The sequence below is a fragment of the Panulirus ornatus genome, chromosome 29, assembly GCF_036320965.1.
Source record: "Panulirus ornatus isolate Po-2019 chromosome 29, ASM3632096v1, whole genome shotgun sequence".
In the NCBI taxonomy this organism is placed as follows: Eukaryota; Metazoa; Arthropoda; class Malacostraca; order Decapoda; family Palinuridae; genus Panulirus; species Panulirus ornatus.
In genome coordinates, this window is record NC_092252.1 from 11,455,320 (window position 1) to 11,473,907 (window position 18,588).

The window sequence follows — 18,588 nt, forward strand, 5'->3', positions numbered from 1 at the left end:
TTCTTGGATAACACTGACAATTACGAATGATATCACGCCAGAGGTGGGTTGTCCCTGTCTACCAGGTGGTTAGAGGTGGGCTGTCCCTGTCTACCAGGTGGCCAGAGGTGGGCTGTCCCTATCTATCAGGTGGCCAGAGGTGGGCTGTCCCTGTCTACCAGGGGGCCAGAGGTGGGTTGTCCCTGTCTATCAGGTGGCCAAAGGTGGGCTATCCCTGTCTACCAGGTAGCCAGAGGTGGGCTGTCTCTGTCTACCAGGTGACCAGAGGTGGGCTGTCTCTGTCTACCAGGAGGCCAGAGGTGGGCTGTCCCTATTTATCAGGTGGTCAGAGGTGGGTTGTCCCTGTCTACCAGGTGGCCAGAAGTGGGCTGACTGGCTAACTGGGAAGGCCACAGTATGGACCATATCATCATGACTCATTCAAATAAAAGAAACTATCAACGAAAATAAAGGTGATGTATACAAGAATGATGTGCAGCTACTTAATTAAAGTATGATAAAAAATATAACCTTAAATTTAGACACACACACACACACACACACACACACACACACACACACACACACGCACACACACACACTTCCAATACGCACACTTTTCATGAATTTTTCCCAAAACATTATAGACCTGTCACAGGTGTATGTTCTTTCTAACTTCATACTTCAATTTGCCTTTAAAACAGTAACGAAAAGATACATAAATAGAGCTCCAAGGTCTTTCTTCTTCAAACATTTAACTAATCAAACAAAATACCAAACAGAATACAGGAAAGAAAAACAAAATCACTTTCATTTAAGGTTACAATAATCTTGTCTGATACGGCATGTAACTCTTCCATTACGCTACAGTAAACATCACAATTACTCTACTTTTTATTTTCGCTTTTACAAATAAAACTGTGGAATAAAATGCTGATGAATAACGGGAAATATGAAATCCTTAACTTTAAACCTGCAGAGGTTGAGGCTTATGTATAGCTGGGCTATGAAGACATCCCTGGTCATCGTCTGTTCGTAGCGTACTGGAGTACCTCAGCCTTTCAATGACTCCAAACACCAATGAATGACTGGAAGGTTGGCTAACACGAAATGTTGGGTTCTCGAGAGACGGACGGACTATCTACCAGCCGTGTAATGTGTTGGCACCGGTGGGAGGGCCCAAGGTTGAGCTGGAGGAGCCTCAGTATAAAGGTGTGGATCATCGCCAGTCTGGCATCACTCGCTCGCCAACCATCTCCTCGACATGTTCTACAAGGTGCCTCCAAACCTCATGTTCAGTCATATACCTTCAGTTAACCTGTGTTACAAACTTGAGAAAAAAAAGACGTTGTGATGACACAAATCCGACACGATGCAACTGTATGCATCTTAGAATAGGTTCAAGACAACTACCTTGAGCTGTAATTCGTTCTCTTAAAAGTACAATAAGCACCGTAACCAAAATAACCTGCGACTCCTTCCCTCCCTCAGGCGTCCCTGGTGCTGGTGCTGGTGGGCGTGGCCCTTGCCGCCCCAGCTGACCTCTACTCCGCCCCATCATACAACAACCAATACTATGAGGTTAGTCCACCTTTTGAAGTCTCCATTGGTTTACAGTGAACTTTCCCAGAAAGGCAAGTTTCAAACTACCGAGATGTATATAGAATAAGGTCAGCCACACCAAACGAAGTCTGCATTACATGTGTCTTTTCGTACAGGAGCCGACGCCGTACAATTTTGCCTATGGAGTTCAGGACGAGTACGCCGGCACCGACTTCGGTCAGACTGAGGAATCTGACGGTAAAACTGTCCGTGGCTCCTACACCGTCCAGCTCTCAGACGGTCGCAAACAGACGGTAAGGCAAAGGGTTTTTACTTATGCGGTAAATAACCAAGAAACGATCTCATACATAAATGCTTCTTGATAAGACTAATATTACGTATTAAATCCTCTGGTCTCCGGCAGGTGACGTACGTGGCCGACGACTACAACGGCTACCAGGCTGAGGTCAGCTACTACGGTGAGGCCCAGTACCCCTACGAGTACGGTCCACCCGTCACCTTCAAGCCCCAGGACTCATACCACCCCTCTCCCTCATACCAATAAAACTACTATGTATATCCCCTGTCATCATATCATTACCTGTCCAGTATCCATCAATTCTGTAATAAACCAAATATAAGAAACAAGACTTAATGGGATTATTTACTACCCTACTGCCAAGACTTTCCGTGGGAGGGCCTCTCCTCTCCTTGGGCGATGCTTCCGTCCCTGGTGAGTGTACGGAGTTGGTTATTGTTGTTTTCGCCAAGGGTACTCTTCCTCCTGTCCGTAATTCAACGAATCCCGTTCTCAGGCCACTACGGCAAGGGGCCTGGTATCTCCAATAGGGAAAGACCCTCCTTCCTCGACTCTCTGCTGTCAAGCTTTCACCTGTGTCCCGAAACCGGCAGATACAGCGGCGTTTCTTCTATCTCGAAGGAAGTGTGAAAGTCTCTCCTCTTCTTCCAGTGACAGGCCTCTCTCTCTCTCTCTCTCTCTCTCTCTCTCTCTCTCTCTCTCTCTCTCTCTCTCCAGCCAAAATTATCTCCAACCACTTCTGCCGTTGCTCCTTTCCTTTTGTTTTTCCGCTCCGACGATGCGTTCGTCCTCTCCCCCTTACGACAAAGGAACTCTCATGACTCTTTTTCTCTCTAACTCCATCTTAGATAACTAACATTCCCTCTACCCTTGACATGCCTCTCCCTCATCCTTATTCTTTTAACCACTTTTCGTTCATGCCGGTAAAAGGAAGAGCTATTCTCTGCAGACACAAGTAAGGTGTACGGGCCAGCTGGCTCACCTCCTCATGAGATTCTGAAGGAATGCGCTAATGTCTGCTTCGCGCTCGAGCATGTTCCGTGGTTTCGCTTCTGCTTGGAAAGGAAAATACGCAGTGACACAACCCATCATAAAAGTCGTCTGTTCCAAACCCTTCCAACTGTGGTCCTACCTCTGTGGCTTCTATCATCTCCAAAATGCTTGAATCTCTGCTCAAATTCTACCTTCTTGAGCATTTTGAATCTCTCATAATAGTCTTCTCCTTCATCGTCCTTTCCTACCTTGCTAATACCTGGTCACCCTCTCCGACAGACACAGGATAATCCTATACTCTACCTGTTCATATATAGCAAACTTCTGACAAGGTGTGGCATCATAGTTCTGGTCTCTTAAGCTCTCCTTCCTCTGGCTTTCTTCTCTCGCTCTTTCGTCTAATACAGTGTACACTTTCATCTCAGGCAAGTTCCTCTCCTCAGCTGTCTACGTACATACTTTGCCCCCTCCTTTCCCAATACAGATTATCGTCCCCCAAGACTTTGTCATGTCTCATAAACCCTTCCTCGCTGTCATCAGTGATTTTCTCTTTTCCTCATATGTTCAAAGGCCCTCACAGCCGATGCCATCAATACTGCACGCATCCACTTTCTTTCACACTCAACTCCCATCTTTTTCCCCTGATCGATCTACGTCAACTTACGTCACGAATTCAGACATGAGCGGGATTTAACAGTGGGTCAGTCGCAACCACTCGAGAAGTAATGCCTTTACGACCCAGTTTCTTCCTATTTCTGTAATCTTCCCTTCACCCAACTTTCTTACTCCCTCTGTTGGCTTTGTAATACCAACAGTCAACAACACACTTGGCATCGCAGTACCGACCATCTCGTCCAGCGCAGCATGCGCGCAGATTACGCTCTGCCAAAGTCCTGTTCAGGTGCCGTACGTACGCTACGCTTCTGCTCTCATTATATAAACGGCTGACTTGTTCTCGTACTGATATGCGAGGCATAATAATCTAGCCACTGATAATGGCTAAAATAATAATAATAATAAAAAGAAGAATCTGTTGTACACTGTAGTGCTCTCACATCTGGGAAGGTCCTACGTAAATATTCGTTTAAGTAAACAAGACAAGAGTCCAAAGTAATCCGACCTCACAAAATCTACCAGTCTGACCTCAAAACGTAACCCACTTGTCCTGCGCCTCAGCGTCGGTTTTCGCATTTCTGTAAACAACGCTTTGGAGTTCTGCTGCCAAGAACAGGCTGGACGTTTGTTTGCACCTGCCATTAGGTAGACAGACCATGATACACCCAGGAAAACACTGCGCCACAGGTTTATTTTGAGCTGCAGGCGTTGCAGACGTCTGTTTATTTCCGTACACCGTTACAGTAACTACGACCTACTCTGAAGAAAAGGGAGCAGGATTTCCACTTTCACAAAAACTCTCATTTTCTCTTCACTTCGTACTTCTGTACTGTATCTACTTTTTTTTTTTTTTTTTAGCCATTTTCTCGATGTCAGTTACGATCCGGCCTCCCTGATCGAAAGTTACGACTGAAAAAAAAAATAGGGGACAGTTTAAAAGGAAACATCATTTCCCAAAACATGTCTTAAATCATTTCACTAATGGCAACCAAAGTGGATTAGAACGAATTCTTCATGTGAACTGTGAGTCGAATCACGTCCAAAGAATCCAAAATGAGTAAATAAATAAATGTACCCGAAATTATGGTAAAGTATAGCAATTCCTCTTTTCCTTTTCATCCACTATCCACAACAAAGAAGGCAACACTGAAGCAACTGAAGCCATGGGTCACTGTGGTACATGTCTCAATTATAATCCGAACAAGTGAAGCACGCAAATGTGGCCACACATTCCGAACAAATGCTGAACGAACGAAGCGCTACCAGCCATGGGACTGTGGCTCACACCGAGAAATTATAAACAACTGAGGCACTTGTTCGAAGCCACGAATTATGTTATTTCTCCAAGACAAAAAGAGAGAGAGAGAGAGAGAGAGAGAGAGAGAGAGAGAGAGAGAGAGAGAGAGAGAGAGAGAGAGAGAGAGAGAGAGATAAGCAGTCACGCTACCGCTGTTATGCTTATTTCCTCGGTAATAATTGTGAACTACATAACGAGTCGTATGTAGGTAATAACAAGATACATTTTCCATGTTTCACGAATGTGCATCAAAAATTACTCACTCGTGTTTTAGTTGAATCTACATCTTTTTTTTTTCTCTACATTTTCTACGTACAGTCAAGAGTAACTCAGACGATGGTTGAGAAACGTAATTTTCTTGTTTCTTTTCCCATGGAAGGTGACGCAACTCATACTCTATATTCACACACACACATCAGTGACACACAACACTTGAGGGAAAAATACAACGGTGAAAAGCTGGCCTTGACCAAACGTCGGGTCTGTGGGAGCTCCACCTGGGTCTTTGAAATCACACCTGTCACGACGCCGCTGCGAATGAGCATGAAATGAACGAATGATTATCAATAATACCGTCATTAGGTGACGACTGTGGCAAGGCTCGCGATACCACCGAAACGCCTGAGTGACGCCTCTTTCCTGGGGAATATACCATGAGGAAAAACGAGTCTACAATAGACACGATAATGCTTTGGTATACGGGTACAGAACGCTACTAGCCCATGGTATGGTAGTCTTGTTAGGCCCGTCAGTGAGGACAGTGTTCCCTGACATGTACAACCCTGGAAGACCCTCTTCAGCCGAATCACAACCCCGTGGCTGGCTAGCGTGGAAGACCCTCTCCAGCTGAATCACAACCCCGTGGCTGGCTAGGCGAGTTAGGCCTGCCCACAAGATGGCCTTAGGCCTAGTAGGCCACTGCTGGGTATTTCACTCAAAAAACCCCACCATTACCCTGGCCTGTCAACGTTACAAGTGGATCATCGTCTGCCACTGCAACTGCAGGTGACCTTCTGAGGATCATAATGAGCCACTCCAGCTGAGGTAAGAATCTGATTGCGGTAAAGCTTTACGGCCATGACGAAAATAAAACATGATGATGGATACCATTGTAAATATTCCTTCACCAATATCAACATACGTAAATTTTCCTCCGCACTCAGCTGCAGAAGATACTTCTAAACGGTCCCAAATCATCAAAAAAACGATATTCAGAATAAATCTGGGGCAAAACTGAAATCCTGTCACCCGAAACCATATGACGAAATTCTGATTTTTCTCTTCCATAGCAAAAGGTACGATTTCCAGAAGGTGACCTGTACTTATGTAGAGTTTTGGCCCCTTGCTCATGGAGGGTTCATTCTGATAATGACCAGCTCAGTCGTGCTGACCTTTTAAACACCACAGACAACCACCTTTTCCCTCAAAGACTTCATAATCCAAAGATACGAACCCTCAAATGAAGTTCAAGAACATTACACTGGTTCCCTGGCAGTTATAGTCCTATATCATTTTCTAGTTACAAGCTTGGAATATACTGAAATGTTCGATGAACTGAGTTGCAAGTTTAGCCGCTAGCGCCTGGTCAAGAGATCACGTAGAGTGCCTGGAGGAGGGGGAGGTTCTCTGGCCACACCTTACCGTGCTTTCTTAACCTCCAAGACGACTGGAAATGTCAGGACCAGCACAGGTGTTTTGACGGGCTTTCATCACCGCACACACTTCGGTCAAGCACATACATCTCGTGGCGTTCAACATGCCACTTGCGGCCCAGCATCACGAGGTTCTGGCATACCCAGTGGATTGAATATTAGGCACCTCATACCAACAACATGAGGTATGACCCAGCATACTGCTAGTGAGACTGTCATACTATTACACAAGGCAGACTGAGCTAGAGCCAATGACCCTCCAAACTTTGGAATAACCTAACACTTCCACACTGCTCGGGCCAGGTGGTGCCATACACCCACAAGACCCAGTCCAAACCCACGGAGACGAAGGACTAACATTGACACGCTCGCAAAAATCACTATTTACGGACGACGATGAGGGAGGAGGATCACGGCGCGGAAGGCAATGACCTCATAATATTCCCTTCTCTGGCTGTCAGTTCATAATTCTGGCTGACATTAACGTTCCACGGGGGAAGCCTTACATCTCTGCTTGTAGGTTCTCACAATGGGCTGTTTACCATATCAGTGAGACTGATCGCAGTAACGACACAAGCTTGGATCCACGTCGAGCTGTGGTGGATAAACAGACGGAGAATTTACAAGAGACGGGACGTAAGGCAGAGGCAAACACACCGACCAACGAGATATACCACGAGCAACCAAATCCCGTACAGACATATCACTGATAGTCATGCTTACTACCTGTCACGTTACTTGTCGTTGACCTTATTGGCTATCGGTGATAATGGGTCGTAAAGCCAGGATTCATAACGTTTTCTAATAATCTTTTATCATGGCACTTATATAAACTGTTTCTGTTGAGGTCAATGTAAATAAAAAACAGAAATATATGCATAGTTGTCAAGGTGTCTTGTCATTTGTTTTTTTTTTTTCTTCTTAACCCCTGTAAAATCATCCTCGATAAGTACAAGAAAATTAGTCCAACTGAAACCTACTACTACCACCACCATCCTGCAATTACAGAAAACCTTGTCTATTCTGAGCACTGTCGTGTCATCATTACATAATGCTTTTGTCGTGCATTAAAATCCGTCTTATGCACCTTTTCTATCTCATTTCTTTTTTTTTTCTCTCTCTTTTCCATCACGAGACTCTAAAAGTGAGGCAAGAAAAATAGCATAAGGTCACAAGCACCCGGGATCAAAGATGCCAAACTACTGACAACAGACACACACACACACACACACACACACGAGCACGTGTATCCTGTGTCACGGAGAAATCTAAGGTCATCACCTGCTTCAAGTTCGGTATTCTAATGGAAGAGTGCGGAGGGTGTGTGTGTGTGTGTGTGTGTGTGTGTGTGTGTGTGTGTGTGTGTGTGTGTGTGTGTGTGTGTGGTTGTAAGCTTTCCAGAATTACGAAATACGGACGATGACGTGTGGGAAACACGGCCAACATGAAACGCTGGGGTTCTCGAGTGACGGACGACGTACTATCTATCAGCCGTGTAATGTGTTGGCACTGGTGGGAGGGCCCAAGGTTGAGCTGGAGGAGCCTCAGTATAAAGGTGTGGACCATCGCCAGTCTGGCATCACTCCCTCGCTGCTCACCTTCCCCTCGACATGTTCTACAAGGTGCCTCCAAAACCTCAAGTTTTACCGACATAACCGATCCGGTCTTACATCTTCAACACTGTGTTACACACGAGAGAGGGAGAGAGAAAAAAGTATAGCAATCCTGTGACGAAATGAATTTACCATAAGTGTGTTCATACGTTTACGTCTCCTTTACGCTGGGTTCCGGAGACCCTTCGACCCCCTCCCTCCCTCAAGGTGCTCTGGTGTTCCTCTGATCAGTCAGGCTGTTTTGAGCCGCAACCCGTAAGTCTAAGTGCCAGCCCTCCAAGAACCTGAGTGACCAAGTAACCCTACAGACGTATATCCTGCGAGAGCCTGAAGATCACTACGAGGCGGTGGTGTACATAGTAATATTTCAGACTCCAGCACGCAGTGGACTGAGCGAGCTTTAGCGCGTCCCCCCGTGTCTTTTACACATTCATACCTTACTTGGGACAGACTCATATTTCTGTCGTGATATCTTACAGTCTTCCATGCCAAGGGGGACTTTTTCCCCCACACCCCCCAAAGAAGACTGGAAACCATGCATTCCAGGATTTTCCATATGTACATTGCATCTTCCTCGTGTGCCCGAGAGAGTAAAGCCTCAGTGCTTTCTGCCGTTGCCAGGAAACTTCTCGTTTCTGAGAGAGAGAGAGAGAGAGAGAGAGAGAGAGAGAGAGAGAGAGAGAGAGAGAGAGAGAGAGGGCGTGAGTGAGTGTGGGCCGCGGATGATCATCCACGCATCTGCCTGCCCGAGAATTCCGCCAGCCTCACTACAGAACAGACGGAATCTCCCTCGAAGCGCGTAAAGGCCTTGAATAATGTCGCAGACTCAGTTTTCCTCGCATGCCTTGATGGTCGGCTACATGGAACCCGACATCATCACTGAGGAGGAAACTGTCGCTATGTTGTGCTCCCTGACGCTAAGGTGATGAGACATTATTACTTCGACGTCTTTGATGTTCTTCTTCGTCCGAAATGATGGCGTTTCATTGTAGTCACACCCAACCCACCACAGCGAAGTGGCTAACGCTTAATATGGCTGAAAAACTTAAAAGTCTTCACTAAACAGCAAGTTTATCTTCTGTGGTTCGCTGGATGGGTTGTTCCATGCACACTTGTAGACGCAATATTCGAACTTGTTCCGGGACAAACTGCAATGAATAAGGCTGGTAACTGGTTCTCCGACTGTCGCGTATGAGAACGAAAAACAGCGTATGTTCCAATGCCCTCCCCTGAGGAAGAGAACCTATACCACTGAAGGTGGTATAGGTTGACAAGGGCGTGTAAGGTCTTGGATGCTATGATGGTTATCAACCCACAGTCTCATTTAACCAAACATTCCCAGTATAAACATCTTGTGTATTATGACACCGTCAGTAGTCGCATTTACCATAGAGGCATTTGCAAATTGTGTGTGTGTGTGTGTGTACTACGTCACCATTTTCTTTATTCTACTCTTAGCGATTAATGACAGTAATCCAACGATTATGAGGCAAGATCTTCCCGTCTTAAAGTCATTTTACCCTACGTTATGTGGGCTGAATTTAAGAAATCACCGTAAATCTTAGGGATTTTTCTTGCTTATGAACAATCATTTTAACTGAAGACCTACAGTACAGTACGATAATAACCTGCGACTCCTTCCCTCCCTCAGGCGTCCCTGGTGCTGGTGCTGGTGGGCGTGGCCCTCGCCGCCCCAGCTGACCTCTACTCCGCCCCATCATACAACAACCAATACTATGAGGTTAGTCCGACCTTTTGAAGTCTCTACAGGTTTACAGTGAACTTTCCCAGAAAGGCAAGCTTTCAAACTACCGAGATGTATATAGAATAAGGTCAGCCACACCAAACGAAGTCTGCATTACATGTGTCTTTTCGTACAGGAGCCGACGCCGTACAATTTTGCCTATGGAGTTCAGGACGAGTACGCCGGCACCGACTTCGGTCAGACTGAGGAATCTGACGGTAAAACTGTCCGTGGCTCCTACACCGTCCTCCTCCCTGACGGTCGCAAACAGACGGTAAGATAATCTGTTTACTTATGATGCACAGCCTTTAAACTGTCTTAATGATAAAAGCTTTGGGGTATAACTTAGGTGTTAAAACTTGTGGTCTCCGGCAGGTGACGTACGTGGCCGACGAATACGGCTACCACGCTGAGGTCAGCTACTACGGTGAGGCCCAGTACCCCTACGAGTACGGTCCACCCGTCACCTTCAAGCCCCAGTACCAGGACTCATACCATCCCTCTCCTTCATACCAATAATAATAATAATAAAGTCATTCCAAATATCATTCTAACTCAAAACTTCATCTAAAGCTCAACCCTTCACTCCACCATATGGTTACGGCAAGTACCAAGTTTTCAGACATATGATGATTTAGACATTCTTTCTGTAAGGAATAAAGATAAATACTTGATAACATTTCCCTGCCTCTAACACCTACTGCAGTGATTAAACCAATGGTTCATAAAATATACACACAGTACATCGAGTACATACACAGCACACAGGGACTACATAGTCCCATCGGCTTGTAACCAGGCCACCTGATCATTACCTTGACCATAAAAACCAAAAAACTGGAAATGATCATCCTATGTCTTCTTGACTTGAGTTTATTGTTTTGGTGCTGACAATAGTGGCTGGGATTACTCCAGTTTTCCCATGGCTCCACTGACGTAGGAATCTTTCACTACATTCCTGAAACACTTCACTTCGTAGCTTCGGAACGCCATCTCCAGCCACAAGATCCCGGTGTATTTGGGACATCTCTAAAATATCGATGATATATCTTTGTGCGTATCTTTAAAACGACTGTCCAATCACCACGGGGTCTCGATTCCTGAAGGGCAAAACATTCCAGATTCCTTCGTCTTCCCTCAAGCTCGCCTTACTTAAAAAGAGACCACCATTGTGCCTCGCATCTCATTCGGTAAACATGTTTACCAAATGGCGTCCTAGCTTCGTCTCTTCTATGTAAATCAACTGACTTATATTTCTCTCTTGTATCTCCCCTGATGATGTGATTATTACACGAAAGTGCACTTGGGATTTATCGTGTTTCATTTTCCCCGTGGACTCATAGGAATATCTTGATCACGCGCAAAATTGTGATCCTTTCCTATATATATATATATATATATATATATATATATATATATATATATATATATATATATATATATACATATATATATATATACTCTAATCAATATGATGGAATCTGTCATTACGGAAACCGGATTAATTTCACATCCTAAGAGAGAGACAAAAAAATCTCGTATCTTACATTTGTTTCTAACATTTTCCACAGCTCTGAGGTGAGGGGTAACTAAACAACAATGTATCATTCTGTCCAACATTTCTAAACAACGGAGTGACACTTGCCAACATCCGCCTCCAGGGACATCTTCCCCTGTGATATGATTTACTGATATAACCTTAACAGTGGAAAGTGTACTTCAAGAATTAGTTCTTTGAATAAAAGGTCACCTGTACTGGATTGAACGTTGTTACATGACGAGTGAGTGATCGCGCCTATCTTCAAATTTCTTTTATTCCATCAGTGTAAAAATCATGGCATGTACGTGCGCAGATCTTACGTGGATCTGGAACATTTGAGTAACGTCTTCCAGCGCACGTACCTAAGTCGAGGTCTCGTCCAGCGATGAAACCTTAGTTCGCAGTCCTCTAAGTGTCGTTTTCTTCCTTCCCCTATATCGTTTTCTTCCTTCTCCTATATCGTTTTCTTCCTTCCGCTATATCGTTTTCTCCCTTCCCCTATATCGTGTTCTTCCTTCCCCTATATAGTTTTCTTCCTTCCCTATATCGTTTTCTTCTTTCCCCTATATCGTTTTCTTCTTTCCCCTATATCATTTTCTTCCTTCCCCTATATCGTTTTCTTCTTTCCCCTATATCGTTTTCATCCTTCTCCTATATCGTTTTCTTCCTTCTCCTATATCGTTTTCTTCCTTCCCCTATATCGTGTTCTTTCTTCTCCTATATCGTTTTCTTCTTCCCCCTATATCGTTTTCTTCCTTCCCCTATATCGTTTTCTTCCTTCTCCTATATCGTTTTCCTTCTCCTATATCTGTAGAATTCTTTTGAGTCACTTTTGACGTTCAATGCATTTTTTCTTTTACTGTGTCAGCAGGACAATTCCATTTTTAATTCTTACAATCCTTCAGTGGATTCTCTTAAAAATAGCGATCTCGCGGAATGCATGATATTATTCTTTTCAGTTTCTTAAAAAGACATTTTTCTTTCTCCTGTCTGGTCTGATAAGAATGCTGCAGTCCCTACAATGACTGCCATCCACTACGTAAGACAAAATACTATAAGCAACGCCGCATGACGACGTAGTTCGTGTATGTATATATATATATATATATATATATATATATATATATATATATATATATATATATATATATATATATTCCCATGAAATCCGTCATTCCTCTTAACACCACCGTAGGTGAACACCACACACTCTCTTCGTAACAAATCATGATCATGAGGTACAAAATGTCATTAAAATGTCTCTCTCTCTCTCTCACTCTCCCTTAAAAAAAACGTTGTATGTCATGCTTTCTGGATCAGGTGAAGATACCAGTTCCTGCCAGCCGATGCTTTCTAAACGAGCCACCTGTTCTTGTGAGTCACAAAAACCTAAAAGATACTTCCGAGTTGAGAAAAATATTTTTTCCCCACTCGTGTGGTAACGACAGGCAAAACCAACGACAATGACGCTCACCCACTCTCCAGACGACGAATACTGCTGCACACTGCTAACCCCCCAACCCTTGGGACTGACAACCCACACACCCACATCCTCACGTGTCATATACTAAATGAGCACAAATAGGATCACTCAAGCTCCACTCTCTGAACAGCAGGGAGAACCTACACCGACGACGTATGCACACATCCTGGAAGGTAGGGCGGCCCTCATTCAGAGCTCGAAAAATGATTCCCTGTAACATGACAAAACGAGGAAGACTGAACAAAATAACACTACGGAATTCAAAAGGCTCCATACATGGGTTACAGATCAAATCAAAGTCCCCAAAGACCCAAATCCTTCTATATCTATCATAGTATCAGCAAGTACGGATTACATCATGGATGAAAATAAAATATATATCAACATGCCTTAAAATTGTAGACACGTATACCGTAAGTGGATCCGGCCAGCCAAGTTTTCATGGGCACGAAGGCCTGCTGACTGTGGCTCGAAACACCCTAGCCAACTGCAGTTATGACTATATAGAACACAGTTCGAGACGGAGGCGTGAGAGTACACACACGAATCAGCAACAGACAGTACGCCAGGTTCTAATCGCTCCAGACGCCAGTCAACGCTGCTTCAGTCCTTTACGCATATGAGACGATGGATCGAATATACGACAACCTTTGAGAAAGTCAGGCAACACATGCTGTCCCTATACGAACACTACCGAAAGGTACTTCAACTAAAAGACCCCGAACAGCTTAAGGCACGAGGCCATTAACAGACGACATGAACGGTAGAAAAGATTAACCTCCCTGGTAAGTCACTAGAACTGCTTTGGTGTTGATCATATGTGATATGAATCATGAAGGGACGGCGGATGAGCCAAGTACTCGCATGACGACGCCCAGCGCAGTGTGATCACTCAACAAGCATCAATGAACATCTGGAGCTCTGAAGAGTTTCATACAGTTCAGTACCAGAGATGGACGTCAGCCAGGAGAGGGTGTGAGCGCTTAGTACCAGAGATGTGTCTCAACGAGGAGGGAAGAGTGAGCGATCACGTATGAGATCAGTGTCTCTCCCTTCCTGGTAATAATGAGCCTCACTTAACACTTCAGTTCGTCTAGCAACAATGATCATGAGTGTACCAACCCCGGGCCAGGAACCCACACCTGACACAGAGCCGTCAGGCACGTGTGTTGGCTCACGAGGAAACGTAAACACACCTGTTTCTATGCCTACGCCCGGATGCCGTCATGACCCCGCAAAGATCCACCGGGAGTGCCGCAAGCTGAGGAGTGGTGTGGATAACAATACATCCGGATGCCGATGTTAAATGTGCGGACGATATTAAATTCCGGTCTTTACTGGCTTAGGAGCCATTGTACTGGTTCACACAATGCTGCGCCTCCAGATTAACATCCTTGACCCTAGATCTTCCACGTTAATGTCTTCACATTTCCGCGATTCTGCTGAACGAACGAATCTATCAATTCTCGAAATACTTGCTCTTGGCGATATGTTTCATCACAGTAATATTCAAACGTATGCAAATAGTACATTATAAAGTACATTCCAATACAAATCAGACACTTCTCGATTGGGCTGTCTATGCCTACCAGACAGAAGGGCGGAATGTTTACGCCTATTAATCGGCCAATGATGGTCTGTCCCTGAACACCAGGTGGCTGGTGTTGGTCTGTCCCTGCCCACCAGGCGGCTAGTGTTGGTCTGTCTCTGCCCACCAGGTGGCTAGTGTTGGCCTGTCTCTGCCCACGAGGTGGCCAGTGTAGGGCTGTCCCTGCCCACCAGGTGGCTAGTGTTGGTCTGTCCCTGCCCACCAGGTGGCTAGTGTTGGTCTGTCCCTGCCCACCAGGTGGCTAGTGTTGGTCTGTCCCTGCCCACCAGCTGCCTAGTGTTGGGCTGTCCCTGCCCACCAAGTGGCCAGGGATAGGCAGTCCCTGCCCACCAGGTGGCTAGTGTTGGGCTATCTATCCCTGCCTACCAGGAACCATGAGTGGCCTGCTCTACCCACCAAACTGCCATCTGTAGGCTGGAGCATGTACGCTACACCTCAGCTACAATCGAACCTCAGCACCTGCCAGCCGACACTGCGAAGCGACATCTGAAGCAACAACGAGAGCTATGAAACATTTCCTCAGGACTGGGTGATGCGAGTGGATACAAAATGTGTGGATGATCATTATGCTGACACTGCCAACTATCCTTACCGTTCCACAACAATAAAAAAAAAGTAGCGTAACTTCAGTTCTTGAACAGAAATGAAAATAAAAAAAAAATTTGAGTTCCGGGGAGCGAAGTAATATGATCTAACATTAAAAACTGACATCCATTTGAGCTAATTATTAGCGTTTCCATTAATTTCTTAATAACCTGCTCTCGCCCATCATGCAGGAGGAGGAAAAGAGAAAATGATTCGTGCAATTACAAATGATACGTTACAAAAATAGAAGTGTAATATAGTCTATTTTCTCTAATAGACTCCGCTAATCGAGCAGAACATGCAGTTATATTCTCCCCTCTTCATATTCGCCGAAATAACACAGAACGAACATTCTGCAGTCAAAATTCAAGTCACGCTCGTACAGACACGCTCCTCTTGCATGGTACATCTAAAAATAAATCTTTTCCTCGTCTTTCTGAGAGGCATCACGACAGAGGAAGGTGGGAACAAGGACAGGAAGTGTGAGCTTCAGTTCATCGTGGCATGGAGGCAAGACCGACCGGCACTCCAAGGACTTGGCTCTTACACCAACCGGGAGGAGACGCATTCCCGGCCCCCGCACCAGGGAAGTATCTCCAAAATTAACAAGCAGAGACGTTTAACCTTTCACCCGACCCACCAGTTACAAAATGCGAAATGACTCGCAGGAAGGCTGGCTCGTCCAGATGAACTGATGGGATTGCATAGTGTCGGTCGCCGGAGGGGGCCAAAGGTCATGCTCGAAACCTCGGTATAAAGGCGTGCCCCATCCTCAGTCCGGCACCACTCACTCCCCAACCATCCTTCCAACATGTTCTGCAAGGTGCCTCCCGCCTCCCATCACCACACCCTGTCCAGATTTACCTCCAGAAAACCCGAGTGTCAATTCCAAACTCTGGAGCAATTTTGCCAAACCTTTTTTTTTTCTTTTTCCCTTTGTCGAGTACGGAAGTGCTCAAGTTAGATAAGCTTATCTACCTCACTCTACTCAAAGGGTGTCTTCTTGACTGATAATGAAGATGGAGCGATACTGATCGAAATTAAAGGCGACTTTGCTTTCTCCTCCCGCAGGCGATGCTAGTGCTGATGCTGGTGGGTGCTGCTCTCTCCGCCCCCTTTGACGTCTACACCTCCTCAGATGACTATGAGGTGAGTCAACACAACTTTGCCCTTTCATTTTACAGTTGTCGATGGGTATAGCTATGGAACATGACGATGTCCTGTAGATTAAAAGTGACACTCCCCAGGAGCCTCAAAAGATCAGGTCAGCGAACTATACAAATTCACTGCTAACTGTATTAACAACCTACGACCTGTGAACCAGGACGGAGACCCGTACGCCTTCCAGTACGGTGTGAACAGCGACTACACCGGCACCAACTTCGGGCAGACGGAGCAGTCCGACGGGAACGTCGTCAAAGGCAGCTACAGCGTCCTCCTCCCAGACAGTCGCAAGCAGACGGTAAGGTGACCTTGAAGTGATACACGCCATCAGGTAAAGCACTCGTGTTGCCCTGTGTCCCGAAAAATAAGCTTGCATTCCATTTCAATTCTAATTAAAAAAAAATTCGAGAGAAAAGGAACCCTCGTCCACAATACGGCCGAGGTACAGTGACATCACCAGCTCCAACTGGCTATGTCCATGTGCCCTACACATAACAACTTTATGTTTACATTACTTTCTACGTTTAACAACGTCACTGTCCCGTTGTTTCGATTCTGGTAACAATAGTCATCGTACCAACCCCTTATATATATATATATATATATATATATATATATATATATATATATATATATATATATATATATAAAGCTCTGGTGTACCCCCTCTGTTTCTACAAAACTTATTACTATTCATCAACGTCCTTACGACTGCTCCATACTCCCATCCACTTCAGCATCCTTGCCTTACTCTACCTACAATAACATCCTTTTGCCTTTTCTTTCCATTCCACACGTAGGATATCCTACACCCAAAGTAAGACACAAACACAAAGTAAGACTGGTGAATTTCCTCCCTTCTTTTCACTTTGGTATGGACACGAAAGCTATTAAGCTCATTCAGTCTGCAAGATTTGTACGCCATGTCATTTGTTTTTTCTCTTTAACACATATGTGATGTAAGTATGAACTTCCCTCAGTTCAGTATTCCCAAGTTAGAGTGCTTACAAAAAAAATAAATAAATAAATAAAAGGGTCTTTCTAATTAATATGTACATTTATGTACATGACGCTTGCATCATGTATTGTTCTTGAGCTGCCGTGTTGACGAACTGTGTCCACAGACAGACAGACAGACACACACACACACACACACACACACACACACACACACACACAGATGCACGGGGTGACGACATACGTACCCAAAAATACTTTTGTAGTGGCAGGACATTAAAAAAAGATATCTCAACATTCTAAATGAAAGATTTAGAAAACATAATTTTTTTCTTTTTTACGAAATGCTCTTTGAAAACTCGTGATCTCCTGCAGGTGAACTACATAGTCGACGACATCAACGGCTACCAGGCTGAGGTCGTCTACTACGGCGAGGCCATCCACCCAGAGAAGTACGGACCCCCCGCCATCTTCAGGCCCAGCTCGAACTCATACACCCCCGCTGCCTCATACCAGTAGAAGCTAAATCAACCATGACACCTCACATCTCATGAACTCACCTCTCATACCATTAGTAGTCTATGGCATGCACAACGTCTCTGGATCACTCATCCCGTTAAGTTGTATAGTACAAGAAATAAAAGAGTTTCTATATGAAAGGGTATTTCATGAGCCACCGCTCCCGTTACAGACAAGAATAAACAAACGCAGTGCCCAGAAATGACAGTACTGTTGTTGAAAGTCACACACACACACACACACACACACACACACACACACACACACACACATATACACACAAACACACACACACTTCACTAGTTGAAGCCACAGTGTTTCAACTCTGCCTCTTAACTCCTTCGATCCAGAGTTCCCCAAGACGTCCAATAACATCTTGGCATTGGAACTCAATAATTTCTCCATCAGTGTGTTCTCAAAGGCATTCCTCAGCTCTAGTTTCCACGATCCTATCTCCTCTTTAAGTCAAGATTTCCACTCCATTGATGACCCGTTTCTTCACGTTCTCACACTCACCGCAGTTTTCAAATCCAAGAATTCCTTGACCACTTTTACTTATCACTGTATCATACAAGGTGTTTGCAATTTCCATGATACTACTGAGTGTTGAGCAAAAAGTCTAGTACTAATGAATGCATCAGCAGCCCTCTTGATTTCTCGTGTGCTCAGTGAGACAATGAAACTGGAAGTTTTCTTGTGTATATAAAGAAAAAAAAATTGTGTTCCATGAGAAGGTAAAGTTCTCTCAGTTTAATTCTTCATAATTCAAAATCTCCTATTACTCAGACCTGAGCCTCCCTTACACACACACACACACACACAGACACAGACACACACACACACACACACCACACACACACACACACACACACACACACACAATAAGAACGTGGCGACAATAACTCAAAATTGTGTGTGTGTGCAATCACATCGCACAAAGAAAAGCCCTACATCCAAACAATCATCCTAGAGAAACA

The 18,588-nt window shown here is 44.8% G+C and overlaps 3 protein-coding genes across 3 annotated transcripts; all 3 read left to right on the forward strand.

Annotated features, from left to right (window-relative positions):
- The first annotated feature begins 1,193 nt into the window (after positions 1-1,193).
- LOC139757946 (pupal cuticle protein Edg-84A-like) lies at positions 1,194-2,171 on the forward strand. Its single transcript, XM_071678883.1, has 4 exons — positions 1,194-1,255; positions 1,471-1,560; positions 1,698-1,835; positions 1,946-2,171. The coding sequence occupies exons 1-4, from the start codon at positions 1,244-1,246 to the stop codon at positions 2,084-2,086; spliced, it is 381 nt and encodes a 126-aa protein (XP_071534984.1). The 5' UTR covers positions 1,194-1,243; the 3' UTR covers positions 2,087-2,171.
- Positions 2,172-7,950: 5,779 nt separating this feature from the next.
- Positions 7,951-10,570, forward strand: LOC139758096 (pro-resilin-like). Its single transcript, XM_071679182.1, has 4 exons — positions 7,951-8,019; positions 9,662-9,751; positions 9,891-10,028; positions 10,130-10,570. Exons 1-4 carry the CDS (start codon positions 8,008-8,010, stop codon positions 10,271-10,273), a joined length of 384 nt encoding a protein of 127 aa, XP_071535283.1. The 5' UTR covers positions 7,951-8,007; the 3' UTR covers positions 10,274-10,570.
- Positions 10,571-14,902: 4,332 nt separating this feature from the next.
- On the forward strand, positions 14,903-18,252 carry LOC139757947 (cuticle protein 19-like). The gene is made up of 4 exons (XM_071678884.1): positions 14,903-15,794; positions 16,043-16,120; positions 16,296-16,433; positions 17,468-18,252. Exons 1-4 carry the CDS (start codon positions 15,783-15,785, stop codon positions 17,609-17,611), a joined length of 372 nt encoding a protein of 123 aa, XP_071534985.1. The 5' UTR covers positions 14,903-15,782; the 3' UTR covers positions 17,612-18,252.
- The last annotated feature ends 336 nt before the right edge of the window (positions 18,253-18,588 follow it).